This window comes from Empidonax traillii, unplaced genomic scaffold, assembly GCF_003031625.1.
Source record: "Empidonax traillii isolate 1590-97213 ecotype Southwest subspecies unplaced genomic scaffold, ASM303162v1 scaffold714:size326938, whole genome shotgun sequence".
NCBI classification, from domain to species: Eukaryota; Metazoa; Chordata; class Aves; order Passeriformes; family Tyrannidae; genus Empidonax; species Empidonax traillii.
This window is the reverse complement of record NW_020955907.1, coordinates 69424-81063: the sequence shown is the minus strand read 5'-3', so window position 1 is coordinate 81063 and position 11640 is coordinate 69424. Positions and strand designations below refer to the sequence as shown.

At 41.2% G+C, this 11640-nt stretch overlaps 1 protein-coding gene across 2 annotated transcripts in view; it reads right to left on the bottom strand.

The window, feature by feature from the left end:
• Nucleotides 1-2291: 2291 nt before the first annotated feature.
• Nucleotides 2292-11640, bottom strand: part of IL6ST (interleukin 6 signal transducer) — a 30632-nt gene continuing 21283 nt past the window's right edge. For both annotated transcript variants that reach the window (XM_027900168.1, XM_027900167.1), the window contains exons 12-16: nt 11390-11536; nt 6640-6780; nt 5497-5593; nt 4079-4160; nt 2292-3270 (exon numbers count right to left, since the gene is read on the bottom strand). In XM_027900168.1, the coding sequence (XP_027755969.1) occupies nt 2545-3270; nt 4079-4160; nt 5497-5593; nt 6640-6780; nt 11390-11536 (1193 nt within the window). In that variant the 3' untranslated portion in view covers nt 2292-2544. The remainder of the gene's footprint in view (nt 3271-4078; nt 4161-5496; nt 5594-6639; nt 6781-11389; nt 11537-11640) is intronic.

Here is an 11640-nt window from a genome sequence, read left to right as displayed (position 1 = left end):
ATTCTTAGTTTATTACCACTGGCACATAAACATCAAAGAAAAATACCAGAACTGACAGGCCAGAACTCTTGTTAGCACAGACTTTTAAAAATGGGAATCTCTTGACTCTCTAACATTAGCAATGGTCCACAAGTAACAGCAACTGAGGATAAAATGCCTTCCCCTTTACATAACAGAAGGGCAAATAGTAACCTAAGCAATAACTGACGTTCTCCCTCAAATAACAAATGCTATCAAAAGCTAGCATCCCTGGATCACAAAAACAATTAAAAAAATTCATGAGCATGTTCTCGAAAACATTCAGACCTTTGAAGCAATGTTTAGGCTACATAGCCAGGTTGCAGCCTATGATATTTCAGAAATAAGAAGATGGATTACATGGCTGTGGCTCCTGGGCAGCCAGTGTGCTTCTAATAAGCACACACACTGCTCAACAGAGACTTTCCGTTTAGTTGTGGTTTCTACAGTCACTGTAAAGTTTGCATAGAGAAGACAACCTATCCCCCAGTAAAGTAACTGCTATTTCTTTCCAAGAGGAATGTGTTCTGACAAAGAAATGCTCCTTAAACCTCTTAAAAAACGGAAGATGGCCTCTGCTGCTTCATGACAGCAGAGTTTTCATTATACCTTTGCCCTCTGTGAGAGAGTTTGAAGGTGCTGAGGTGCAGTGAGTGAAGAAGAAGGGGACCAGTCTGATGAAAGGTGTAATTACAGTAAGCTGCAACATAGCCTTTTTGTTTAAAAAAAAAGTGCCCAGATACAGAAAAATACTGTCAGGAGAAAGGAATTGTGGAATACTGAAATGTTAAAGTTTCTGCATTCTTTATCTGTTCTAAATATTCCAGTCTTAAAGAGATAATCTTATGAATTTACTCTTGCACTAAATTTCTTTGTAACAGAAGCAAAAGACACATAGACATTTATATGTACACCCACCCTTCCATGCAAGCTGTCAGACAAGGACAAGGGAAGATGAAATGATACTGACACACGCCTTTCCAGGGCCTTTAGCAAGTGCTCTGCAGAACAGCAGTACCAGAGGTCACAGCACAAAAGTTTTCAGGTGGTCTTAAATATATAGCTCTTTTGCTGAAGGAGAAATAAAACACTTGTTTTATTCTCACAACACAGCATTTAGTGTTTTGAAATAAAGTTTTATTAGTGTCAGATTAGAAAGCTGACTAGTCTAAGTTAGGTTTAAAAATAATTAAAAAAAAATCTTCAGGAGTGCCATAAAATTTTTGGTTATCAATGGAATAGGATTTTATTTTCATGTAATTGAATTTTTCTTTAAACACTGGCAGAGACAGTTTCCAAGAAATGCAGCTTTTTCAAAAAATGGAAACCATATGAATAGGAAAAAAGTGAGACATTAAGAAAAAAGTAAGGAATTTTAACAACCTCCTAAGTGTTATTTGTGGCTCATGATTGCTAATAGATACATTCTACCAAAGTTCAAATTCTGGTTTTGGTTTTAGTTTCAAGAGTGTCAGTGATTTTAATGCTTTGGCTGCTTTCAGTTTCAAGAAGGCCCTGCAGTATTAGCAGCAAGGCTACAGCACACTAATAGTTGTAGTCAATCAGAAAGAAAGTGATATTCCCTTTCTCCTGAGGGGTTAGAAAAATGGTAAAAGCTCGTTACTTGCCTCTCAAGCTGTATACAGCAAAGGTGCACTTATTAAACAAAGACATATGATGAAAGAGGTATTGTAGAATCAGACAGTGATTGGGGTACAAAATAATTTAAGCAACTGTTAATCGGTGTTGTCACCTGATTTTTAAATTTTTGTGAACATGAGACTGAATTGCCAAGCGTCAAATTGCAAGGCACATGTTTTAGGCCAAATTATTATACAGTTAATGTGTATACACATCTAAATGTAGATAAAATATCAGTTACTATAGTAGCATTCAGATTCAAGCAATCTTGGTGTTTTCCTATTTGCACACCACAGCAAGTTATATTTAACTTTTATAATTTTTAAACAAGGATGAACATGATTTGAATGTCTGGTAAGCTGAAAATTAAGGCACTGGGCCAAGTCAAAATTCAGTAAGTCAAACAAGTTATTGAAAAGTATATGACACAAGTATTCCATGTCAGAATACTAAGCTTCAGTCTCACTGTTGCACAAAGGTGCTCTGCACAACTAAGAGTTGGCTTTTAGGCTTGTACACTGTCACAAATCAAAGTACTTCTTCTAGGAGGTCTATTGGCTGATGTGATTAATCAAAACTTGCTCTTTTCATTCTTGTGAAATTCTGGTATGAAAAGACCACAAAACCCCCAATATAGCACAAAGGCTTGTTCAGCTATCTAGACATAAGATTTTATGTAGTGCATAAAAGTAAGTCTCCAGTAGGTCTGGACTGCAAATTTTCCACAAAAACACAGTCCTTATCGTCCTTTGTCAAATTAGTCTTCCCTTAATTTCAATATTTCTATCTGTGTTCAGATAAAAATACCTAGCTTAATTTATCAGAAATACTGGGGAAAATGTGAACAGACACTAATGAAGGCCTACACAGAGCCAGTCTCTTCTCTCACTGAGGCATATAGCCCCCTTGTCTCACAGTCTGTGGAAGGTAATTTTTTGGCATTTCATCAATTGATAGGGGATTTTCTTCCACTGTTTCAGGTCTCACAGTTTGTCCTTCAGTACTTGCCTGAAAAACATTTGATAAAGCAGCTTCCTGGGTATGTTTTTCCATCCCAAGGGCCAATGGCTGTGAACTCTGACCTGAGATCTGCAGTTGTACAAATCCAACAACATCCCCCTCATTAGCATGAGTAATTTGCTTTGTTCTGTCAAAGCATGGTCTGTCTGTGTTGGTTTCATCCTGACCACCATTTTGTCTGAAATACTGCTGCCTCTGTGCTGTACTGTCACCTCCTCCAGCATGATCCTCTGATCTCTCTTCTGAATCAAGCAGTGGCTGAGTTGACTCGGACCTTGAAAAGACTTGTACAGGAGTCTGATCTCTGTAGCCATTAAGAACTACAGTTGAATACTGTACAGTACTTGAAGTGTTTTGTGCCGTTTCACCGTCATCACTGTCAGAGACACTTTGTCTAGGAGAAGACATACACGAGGATCCTCCAATACCACTGCTGTGCCCTTCTGAAGTACTTTTTTCTTTTTTAAGCAAGTCAAATGGTTTTAAATCTTGTTCTGAAAAAGACTTCTTATCATCAGCTTCTATTTCCACGACGCTTACATCTGTAAAGCTGCCTTCTGGGTACATCTGATCTTTGGAACTAAAGTTATGCTGAAAGAAAGATGTACGTTGCCTAAGAGGAAGGTCATGTTAAAAAAATCAACAGCCTTATTAAATATCTGAATTTTTATTCTCTAATGGCTTTCAATCACTTCATATAAGCTTTATCCTTACTAAATCTGGCAATATCTCCAAAGTATCTGTTAAATGACAAAGGACGTAGCTTTGTTCCTAATGCAAAGCCTTAATTATGCAGCTGCTTCAAAATCATAGGGGATGTGTGGGCAAGCTTTGCTCTCATTTAATTATCCTTAAGAGCTGTAAGCATAGAACCATTTGCTATACAGCACAGGAATATTCTATATTGAGGACCCTACATTACTTCAAATAGTGTATTCAACATCACAGCACTTCTTCACAGAAGTTAGCCAATATTTCTTGAACAGAGTTTGCTATCTCATTGACGCCACACAGGGCATAAATTTTGCTGCTATCTTCTATCCATGAGAAACTCTGTGGAGTTTTCACTCTCATTTGTGAGTGAACTGTGCAAACAAACAAGTCACTCCAGGGTTTTAATAATGGGAATCATGAATTGTTTACTTAATCCTAATTAAGTAAATTAGGACTTGGCCCTTCCAACTAGTAAATTGAATCTAATTCACAACATATTTCTAATGCTGAATCTACTGATGCAGTGAAGTCTTCTAACCATACTGTATCACAGTGTCAATAAAACTTAACATCCAGGTTTTTCCTTGAAATCCATGTGTGCTAGAAGACAGAAAACTCCCCTTGGTTAGTTTATCTGACACCTTGTGAACCAGGAAGATACAGGATGCAGAAAGGTTAGTACTACCTTAGCTGGAACTTGAGGAGACCACTGAGCAATATTACTCTTGGATGGATCAGGTACTATAGGCCAGATATGCTTCTTAATTCTGCAAAAGATTAAAACCAGAAAAGTTACAAGATGTACTCCCCAAATTCTCATGTTCATAGCAAGTAGAGCATGTACACCACTCCTTTACATAGCAATTTTGCAAGAATATTTATTTCCAAATAGGAATGCTTCCTATGATATTTTACTTCTTTGTATGAAGTTGTACTACTCAGCAAAACATAGCACTGCATTTAATTCCTCCACATATTAGACGCAGCCATCCAACACAAGGCAAAACAACAAATGGTAACAGTTAGCAATGGATTTTCAAATTTATAGCTCTCAAGAATCTACAGAGCAATTACTTATGTAGAGTCTATGATGCATGTCAGTATAAAAATACACTCTTGCTTCATTAAGATAACTATTAATATCACAGGTCAAATTCTCAGATAACTTCACAGTTAAAAGTAAAGTGAAAATACTGAAGAAAAATTTGCTTTGTAACTTTAAAGTTTAAGAATGTACTCTCACTTAACAACAGAAGTTTCTGTTGATACATCCCCCCAAACAAACCAGCTTTTAACCTGATGCATCTATCCTGCTCTTTATAAACAGGTTCCAACAACAGATCCTCTCTAGGAGAACTATGAAGAACATTACAAGATGTGCTTTCCAACTGATGTCCATTAAGACTGATATTAGGAGCAGCAGGGATGTCAGAAATAAAAGGCCATAAAACGCTGTCTTTAATTAGAAAGAAAGGAAGTTGACTGGGGACAACAGAGAGGTGCTGTTCCTTGCCAAGGGAAACACTACAGCAATACCTCTTGTTTAAGGCCACAGACAAGAGCTCTGGGTTGAGGGAACAAGCAAGTTGTTTCCCAGAAGACAGTAAACAGGCACAGAATTTGACTGAGGTTATGCAAGGTATACCAAGATGTCTACCTAACTTTTTTTTTGCCTGTAAAGCCTAGTGTTTGTTAACACTGTAATTAAATAGCCCAAATACAGCTAAAAAATAGACCTCCTGTGCTTCACAAACTAGTGACCATCATTCCACTCATCTGACGACTGAGAAAACACAGACAGTATATCCTGATCAAAACCTAACAAACCTAATCCTTACCAACTCTAGGCAAGAAAAGTAGGAATTTACTTACAGGATTGAGTCATGGAACATTTCATATTTGTGCAGTTAACCGAAAGAAATCAGTATCAGAAGACGCCCTGATTTCTCAAGGAAAACACAAAAGTTTTTAACACCAATCAGGGTATGTGTGTTTTACCTTTTTTTTCTAAACTAATTGCAGAATACTTACTTGTTTGGTATTGATTTAACATTTTTGTTATGCTCAGAAATATAGGAAGAAAAAGATTTCATTTATACTTACAAGTCACGTTTGTTGAAGCAAAACAGAACTGCAAGGAGCACAATCAGCAGGAATGCAAGACACACAGGTACAACTATGGCTTCTATTTCTCCTTTCCCTGAAGAAGATGAAGAGAAGCAGTTATAGCCCCCTTTGACATTTAACGAACTCAGCAGTGGATCAGGGAAAACCTGAAACTGAACACACCTTCAACACTCAAGTCTCAAGCTTCACATTCAGAAGGAAAAGAGGCTATTTACATGAAGAGCTCTGTCCTAATAATATAATGCCTTGCATCCACAAAAAAACATGGGTTGATCTAGAAGCTGTAATACTGACAGAGCAAATAATTTTGCAGTTTGGGCAGGTATGACAGTAATTTCTATGTCAATTTGTGTGCCATCCAGGGATTTCAGTGGCCTGTTGGCTGCCATAACATGGCCATGGTCAAATAAGTAATGTAAGCAAAGTTTCGATTAACCCTTCCTGTTTCAAACTACTCATCCATCAGTTTATTCTGTACATGAAAGTAACCTCTGCCTGCAAACACTTAAGTCCGCATTACTATTATGTATTCCTTTCAGTGTTATACATATTCTTAATTAACCTTAGAGAATGCTTAGAGAAGAGCAACACTATACAGAAAATAATACCTATGCTAAATCTAAAGAAGTATCTTCCACAACTAAATTCAGTTAATAATATTGCTCTGACCATTACAAATAAGAACTCTAAAGCTGAACATATAATAAATTTAAGCATTCAAATTTAAGTATTCTAAGTAAGTCTCTGTAGAGAACTGTAGCAAACTTTAATAGTAGTATAAAGGAGAATGCAGAACCTGAGGAAGGGCTGTAAGAATGGCACATGCTGACTAGAACCTAGATCAGCAGATCAAGGTCCAAGCACATCTGTCTGCAGCTTCTTAGGACACCTGAACCAGGGTAATAAAGGCCAACCTATCTTCAGAATAAAACAAAGACACTGACCAGGGTAGGTGCCACTGGACACCAGAAGAGACAAGAACATTGAGTAAATCCTAATGACTCATGAAAAGTCAGGGTAAAACAACACTATAATCTAAAGTATACACAAAACCCATTGAAATCAGCATGCTTGACAACATAAAAAGAGCAACTCAGGAGACTTGCCACTCATCCTTACCAAATTTTTGTGTAGTAAATGTGAAATCAGGACCACTCCTGCTTCCATTATCTGTGGATGCCATCATCCGCACAGTATATAGTGTGTCACTGGTTAGAGAGGAAAGGGTATATTCTGTCTTGGAAGGATCCACTGTCACAACTGAAGAGAGGAAGAAATTTATACTAGTTTTCTGTAAAATTTATTAGATCTCCAAAAAACCAGCAGCATTAAGACATTCAAGACTTCAGACATACAAGACAGTTTTAGCAGAATGTGCGGTTGTACAGAAAACACAACACACAGAAAGACTACAAACCTGTACAAGAAATGCTGAGATTTGTTTCTGTTTGAATGTTTTAAATTAGTCTTTTTTTGACGGTATTTTATATTTAGTTTAATTTCCCCTGAGATTTTTTCCCCAGAATGCATCAATAAACCAAACTAGTAGTACATTTGAGGCTTAAAGGTGTCTAGTTTACTGACTAGAAAAAAACCCATGTTAAAAATAATAAGACATACGGTATGCATAAGTACCTGGCTCTTCTAATTTAAGCAAATCTAGGAAGGAAATTTTGATAGTGCTAGCTCCCTGCGTTATGCCTGCAGTTCATACACATTACTGAAAACTAAGATGTACTTAAAGCAAAATGATTTGGCTTATGACTGAACTCCTCCAAGTCAGAATCCCTCCTAGATGCAGCAATCCCGCAGTGCTGCCGGTGCCTTGGTGGGCTCGTGATAGCTGGCCGCCTGACCCAGGTGGGCCTGGTGCAGAGTGCTGCTCATAGTTGGGAGTGGAGGGGCGGATGGATGCGGCGCCGCCTCTCCCCCGTCATGTACCGCATGATCGTGGGGCACCTGGCGCTAAATCATTCGTAGACGACCTGATTCTGGGTCAGGGTTTTGTACACAGCAGAGCAGCTTCCTTGCTGTGATCTATTGAGAATCAGCCCTCAACACAAGCTTTTGTTTTCTTCTTCTTTTTTTTTTTTTTTTTTTTTTTTTAAATAGGAGATTCCCTGAGTTAATTCGACCCTGTTGGTATCCGCTGTTGGTAGTTCAGGCTGGCAGCGAGGATGTTAATGGAAGAAGTACCAGAGTGATTAAAAAGGATTTCAAGGCACTGAGTAGATTAGTTAATGGGACAGGAATACAGGTGGTGTTTGCCTCAATTCCTGCAGTAGCAGGGATGAATGAGGAGAGGAGTAGGAAAACCCATCTCATCAATAGGTGGCTAAAGGATTGGTGCCACTGGCAGAATTTTGGGTTTTTTGACCACAGGGCTAATTCCATGGTAGCTAGTCTCCTCAAATCATATGGGCTTCATCTGTCTAGCAAGGGCAAAAGGACTACAGCCCGTAAGCTGGCAGGGCTGATCAGGAGGGCTTTAAACTAGGTTTGAAGGGGGAAGGGATTGAAGTTAGGCTCTCCAGAGATGAGCCTAAGGGCGGAAAGCCTGGGTCAAGAGTGAAATCAGCCGCCCAGCCAAAGTACAGTGCCCACAGTATGGGTAACAAACTGGAGGAGCTGGAAGCCGTCGTGCAGCAGGAAAGCTGTGATGTAGTCGCCATCACAGAAATGTGGTGGGATGGCTCACATGACTGGAGAGCTGCCATGGATGGCTACAAGCTCTTCAGAAGGGACAGGCAGGGTAGGAGAGGTGGAGGAATGGCTCTGTATGTTAGAGACTCTCTTGACTCTGCAGAACTTGAAGTCAGTAACAATAAGGTTGAGTACCTGTGGATCAGAATCAGGGGGAAGGCCAACAAGGCTGATATTCTGGTGGGAGTCTGTTACAGACCACCCAACCAGGATGATGAGGGTGATGAATTATTCTGCAAGCAGCTGATGGATGTGTCAAAATCTCCAGCCCTTGTTCTTGTGAGTGACTTAAACCTGCCAAATATCTGCTGGGAGCTCCACACAGTGGAGAAGAGGCAGTCTAGGAGATTCCTAGAATGTACAGAGGATAATTTCCTGCTCCATCTGGTAAATGAGCCTACCAGGGGCGGAGCCCTGCTAGACCTGCTGTTCACAAAGAGGGGCTGGTGGGAGATGTGGTGGTTGGAGGCCGTCTGGGGCACAGTGACCATGAAATAACAGAGTTTTCAACACTCAGGGATGCAAAGAAGGCCCTCAATAAAACCTCTACCCTGGACTTCCAGAGGGCAGATTTCATCCTTCTCAGAAGATTCAGAGGGTACCCTGGGAAACTACCCTTGAAAACAAAGGAGTCCAGGAGGGATGGACATGCTTCAGGAAGGAAGTCTTGAATGCACAAGAGAAGGCTGTCCCAGTCTGCCTAAAGGCAAGCCAACAGGGAAGACAACTGGTCTGGGAGATTTTAAAGGAAATAAGGGTAAAAAAGAGAAACTACTGATTATGGAAAAAAGGGCTGGCTACTCGGGAGGAGTTTAGGAATATGGTTAGGTGTTGCTGAAAGAAAATCAGAGAGACGAAGGCAAAACTCGAATTTGATCTTGCCCCTTCTGTTAGGGATAACAAAAAGTCTTTCTATAGATACATCAACAGCAAAAGGAAGGACAAGGAAACCCTCTATTCTTTATTGGACAATGGTGGGAACATAGTTATCAAAGATGAGGACAAGGCTGAGGTATTTAACACCTTCTTTACCTCAGTCTTCAACAGTAAGACAGGTTGTCCTGAGGACAGCTGGCTTCTGGAGCTTGTGGACAGGGATAGGAAGCTGAATAGCCCTCCTATAATCAAGGAGGAAACAGTTAGCGATCTGCTGAGGCACTTGGATCCTCACAAGTCTATGGGCCAGATGGAATCCATCCTAGGGTGATGAGGGAGCTGGCAGAAGAGCTTGCCAAGCTGCTCTCCATCATTTACCAGAAGTTCTGGCTCTCGGGGGAGGTCCCAGATGATTGGAAGTTGGCCAACATCACACTGATACCCAAAAAGGGCTGCAAGGAAGACCCAGGAAACCCAGTCCTATCAACCTGACCTCAGTGCCTGGCAAAGTTATGGAGCAGATCATCAAAGTGCAATCACACAACACCCACAGGATTGACAAGGGATCAGACCCAGCCAGCACAGGTTTAAGAAGGGCAGGTCCTGTTGGACCAACCTGATCTCCTTTTATGATCAGGTGACTCACCTGGCGGATGAGGGGAAGGCTGTGGATTTGGTCTATCTGGACTTCAGCAAAGCCTTTGACACAATCTCCCACAGCATACTCCTGAAAAAGCTGGCAGCCCATGGCTTGGACAGGGACACTCTGTGCTGGATTAGGAACTGGCTGGAGGGCCGGGCCCAGAGAGTGCTGGTGAACGGGGCTGCATCCATCTGGCAGCCGGTCACCAGTGGTGTTCCCCAGGGATCAGTGCTGGGCCCAGTCCTGTTTAACATCTTTATTGATGATTTAGATGAGGGGATTGAGTCCATCATTAGCAAATTTGCAGATGACACCAAGCTGGGGGGAGTGTTGATCAGGTGGAAGGCAGGAGGGCTCTGCAGAGGGACCTGGATAGGCTGGAGAGTTGGGCTGATTCCAACAGGATGAAGTTCAACAAGGCCAAGTGCCGGGTCCTGCACTTTGGCCACAACAACCCCCTGCAGCACTACAGGCTGGGCACAGAGTGGCTGGAGAGCAGCCAGGCAGAAAGGGACCTGGGAGTTTGGATTGACTGGAGGCTGAACATGAGCCAACAGTGTGCCCAGGTGGCCAAGAAGGCCAATGGCATCCTGGCCTGGATCAGGAACAGTGTGACCAGCAGGAGCAGGGAAGTGATCCTTCCCCTATACTCAGCACTGGTGAGGCCACCCCTGGAGTGCTGTGTCCAGTTCTGGGCCCCTCAGTTCAGGAAGGATATTGAAGTGCTGGAGCGGGTCCTGTGAGGAGAGGCTGAGAGAGCTGGATTGTTTAGCCTGGAGAAGAGAAGGCTCAGGGGTGACTTCATCACTCTCTACAACTACTGAAAGGAGGTTGTAGCCAGGTGGGGGTTGGTCTCTTCTCCCAGACAGCTATCAGTAAGACAAGAGGGCAAGGTCTCAAGCTCTGTCAGGGGAGGTTTAGGTTGGATATTAGGAAGGAATTCTTTACAGAGAGGGTAATCAGGCACTGGAATGGGCTGCCCAGGGAAGTGGTGGATTCTCCGTCCCTGGAGGTTTTTAAGATGAGATTGGATGTGGCACTTAGTGCCACAGCCTGGTAACTGCGTAGTGGATGTAGTAGTGGATCAAGGATTGGACTTGATGATCCTTTCCAACCCATCTGATTCTATGATTCACATCAGTACTATACTGATCTATAGTTCCAGAAGGATTAATAAACTCCTCCTCATGCCCCCTTTTTTAAGGTTTTATCATAGTTAAATTATAGAACCATAGAATCATAGAATTAACTGGGTTGTAAGAGACCTCTGAGATCATCAAGTCCAACCCTTGATCCAACCAAATGCAGTCAACTCCTTTTATATCTTGAAATGGTCTACCATCATCTTGATATACCACCATCTCACTCTGTATTTAGACAGAAATATGGGATGGGAGCACAGTATCCACAAATCAGCTTTCAGAAACTAAACTCAATACCCTGCTATACATAGATTGAATGTTCTGAATTCTCTGCTAGGGACTCTTCTGTTCTAGATAGAGAACTATGACCCAGACATCAGCTTTATGTTATCAGAACAGACTCTCAACCACACTTGATTCTTTATCTTTTTTTTCCAGAAACAAACATTAGGAAGTAGACAGATGAAACATTTCAATGCCACAAACCACTTCTGTTTTTTGGTACCTGTTTCATTTCCATCAATAGTTTTGTAAAGTATGGTGTAATTTCTGATAAATCCATTTTGTTCATCCACTGTGAGATGGTTCCACGTCAAAACAGCTTCAGCTTTTCCTACTTTTTTTGTCTGAACGGTAGGTCCTTTTGAAGGACCTGTAATGGGAGATGAAGATTAGTTCCTGTTTGGCAGGCTTACATCCACAGAAGCAAGTATATCAACGAGCACTGAATTGCTACTGCATAAAAACTTCAACAGA